This window comes from Athene cunicularia (assembly GCF_003259725.1).
Source record: "Athene cunicularia isolate RWA chromosome 14 unlocalized genomic scaffold, athCun1 chr14_part1, whole genome shotgun sequence".
Classification (NCBI taxonomy): Eukaryota; Metazoa; Chordata; class Aves; order Strigiformes; family Strigidae; genus Athene; species Athene cunicularia.
Genome location: NW_020799118.1, coordinates 10,521,753 through 10,524,884, shown reverse-complemented (window position 1 = coordinate 10,524,884; position 3,132 = coordinate 10,521,753). Strand labels below are relative to the sequence as shown.

The following is a 3,132-nucleotide window of genomic DNA, read 5'->3' as shown; positions in this document are numbered from 1 at the left end:
CCGCCCCCGGGGCCCCCCCCGGCCCTCTGCAGCTCTGGCAGGAGGAGAACCAAACCCAAGGCGGGGTCTGGAATGGGAGCCAGGAGCTGGGCTGGGAAGAGCTGGAGAAGATGCTCTTCCTCTTCGTGAAGGAGCCCGTCACCATCAGCCTCACGGTGATGTACCTGGTGTCCTTTGTGGTGGGCTTCGTGGGCAACATCATGTCCCTCAGGGTGCTCACCCGGAAGCGCCGGAGTCGGGTGTCCAGCCTGAGTGCCACCCGCAGCCTCCTCATCAACCTGGCAGTGTGTGACCTCATGGTGGTCTGCGTCTGCATGCCCATCACCGTGGGCAACCTCATCTACAAAGCTTGGGTGTACGGCGACTTCCTCTGCCGCACGGTGCCCTTCATCCAGGCTGTTTCGGTTTCCGCCAGCGTCCTCAGCCTGACCGTCATCAGCGTGAACCGGTACTACAGCGTGCACAATCCACTCAACGCCCGGTCCTTCTTCACCCAGAAGAGGATCGTCAGCACCATCCTGGTGGTGTGGTTGTTGTCCTCAGGGATTTGCATGCCCCTCATCTTCATGAACAGACGGGATGAGATTGGGGTGGTGGAGGGCTTGCCCCTGGTGTTTTCCATCTGCAGGGAGATTTGGCCTCAGGAGAGGCTCAAGCAAGCCTACAACTTCCTGCTCTTCTGTGCCCTCTACTGCCTGCCGGTCCTGTTCAACATGGTCATCTGCTTCCTCACGGTGCGGCGGCTGTGGAGCCGCAGCGGCCAGCTGAAGGAGACCACTGCCCTGAACCGATCTCTGCCAGCCTCCAGGCTGAAGATTCGCAAGAAGGTAGCACAGATGGTGGTGGCTCTGGTCCTGCTGTTCGCAATCTCCTGGCTACCCGTTTACCTGATGGACATCTGGATTGATTTCAACATCCCCAAGTCTCTGCAGGATGTGACTCCTTCTCCTTGGATCCTGCAGCTCAGACCTTTCGCCCAGTGGCTTGGCCTCACCAATTCCAGCCTCAACCCTATATGCTATTGCTTTGTTGGGAACCTCTACAGGTCAGCCAAGGAAATGAAGAGCAAATACCACCAAAGAATGGTGTCTCTCTTTAACTTCTCTCTGTCCGAAGGGACAACCCATTCCTCTGTCCCGGAGCTGCTGTCTTACCGGAGTGCAATGGAAACTGCAAGGAAAGGACCCTCTGCGACCCCCACCATGGGTAGGAGATGTAAGGGAGGTCGTGGCCATAAGAACAAGTGTGGATGCTTGAAGTCCTGCCAGCACCCACCTCTGAGCACTGTCTCCAGTGAGAACACTTCCTTGTAATTCCACTCAGGAAGTGAACCTCATACCCTCATCTGCATTTAATGACTCTTTAGAGGTCTTTCTGAACCAGATATTTTAATGATGGAAAAAAACTTTCTTCTAATCACTCCCACCACCAGTTCAAATATACTGAGACAGGGAAAGAAGCAAATAATGAGTGAAAAAGATGATGTCTTTTAACTCAGATCAGTTTTAAGACAAATGATTTTTACTGGAGACAACTAGATGTGTAGCCTGTTGCCCAGTCAACAGTCACATAATTAGATAGATCAACCTCCCAGCGAGTGAGCTCTCCCTGCAGCTCCATCTCTGGATGCAGAGATGCTGTTTGGATACAGCACAATTTGACTGCTTGCTGCTTCTCACCCTGCACTGATAAAGAGCAGTGATAAGAGGCACTTTCTGCTCCAAATCCTTCAGCTGTAGTTGCAAGCAGTGAAGAAATGCTAGAAACAGCATCATAAAAAGTAATAGTAGTGGAGAATTTCACACTTTACCACTTGAGATTTCATTGTCTGATCGTATTGTTTCACTCCATGCAAATAAATTCTCCTGATGTGAAGAGACAGTGCCAGAAGTGTGAAAGCAACCATCACCACTCCACATTTGGGAATCCAGAAGGGATAATGTGGTCTTGGAGGTGATTTAGGAAATGCAATAGGAAAATATGCTTTGGGCATCCACTCTCTTTCTTACAGCTGTGTTCCTGCAGGTGGAGTGGAAAGAACTGGGCATCTATTAACATGATTTGCACTTGAAAAACCAGCCCTTGTTCAGCTGTGACTGTACCAAACAAAGTCAGTAGCATGTGAAAATAAAAATAGAAAGTGGTTTATAGCTAATAAAATCAGAAGCAACTAATGCAATGCTATTTTTCTGGGAAGGAGAGAATCAAAGTACTTGCTTTTTCTGAGGATCAGAAGTAGGTTAAAACCTATTTCTCACATCATCTCATTTAAAGGAGGCTTTGATAAATAAATTGTATATTTTTATTATGTTAGTTTCAAAAGGCTCCCCTAAAGCTCAAGAATTCTATTGCACTGATCACTGGGTCTGTATTCATAAAGAAAGGAAACCTTTATCACAAAGATCTAAGTGAAAACATGTCAGACCAGGCAACAGGTGGGGAAAAAAAAATACAACGAAGACCCAAAAGGCTGGAATGAAACTAGAGCTCATCCCCTTCCCTGTGCCTGCCCAGTGCTAAGTGTGAGGGGACACTCACCGTCTCCTGATGCCAGAAGAGCCCGTGTCCTGGCTACTTGTGTGCCAGCACCCGGCACAGCAGGGCTCTCCTCTTAGCAAGCCCCAGAACAAATGCAGCAGCCTTCCCGGGAGAGGATTTTGCATTTAATGGAACTTGGACTTTTGATGACTGGGGGCTTTTTTTTAATACTGAACAAGGGAATGATGTTCTGGGAAATCTGAGTTCAAAATTATATCCTTCTGCCTTCTAGGCACCCTTTTGCTCACAAAAACTTTGAGATGAAAAATAGACATTCAACCCAACAGTATTCCCACCTTTGTAATGATTGCTCAATAACGTTTTATGTTAACAATGATCTTCCTGGAAAACAAAAGGTTCCTCCTTTTGCGCCACCCGCAATTTGTATTCTCTTTTTGTGCGAACAAAAAAGAAATTACAGCTACCCAGTTTTACTTCAGGTGAGAAATGGCTTTTATGTGTGCTGGGAGATGAGAACATCTGCATTTTTGCAGGTGATACAGGAGTGTACCTACTGCTTGATCTTTTAGTAGCTGTGGGGAAAAGCCTGTGAAGATTTTATTTCCTCTTTCAAGACATATTTTTAGGGCTGGC

General features: G+C 47.8%; 1 protein-coding gene across 1 annotated transcript; it reads left to right on the top strand.

Annotated features, from left to right (window-relative positions):
- Positions 1-6: 6 nt before the first annotated feature.
- Positions 7-2,268, top strand: LOC113485644 (orexin receptor type 2-like). Its single transcript, XM_026858968.1, has one exon. The coding sequence runs from the start codon at positions 111-113 to the stop codon at positions 1,311-1,313; it is 1,203 nt and encodes a 400-aa protein (XP_026714769.1). The 5' UTR covers positions 7-110; the 3' UTR covers positions 1,314-2,268.
- Positions 2,269-3,132: the final 864 nt, after the last annotated feature.

What these genes read in the sequence shown, in the direction of transcription:
- LOC113485644 (XM_026858968.1), top strand. Translation starts at nt 111, where the DNA reads ATGCTCTTCCTCTTCGTGAAGGAGCCCGTCACCATCAGCCTCACGGTG.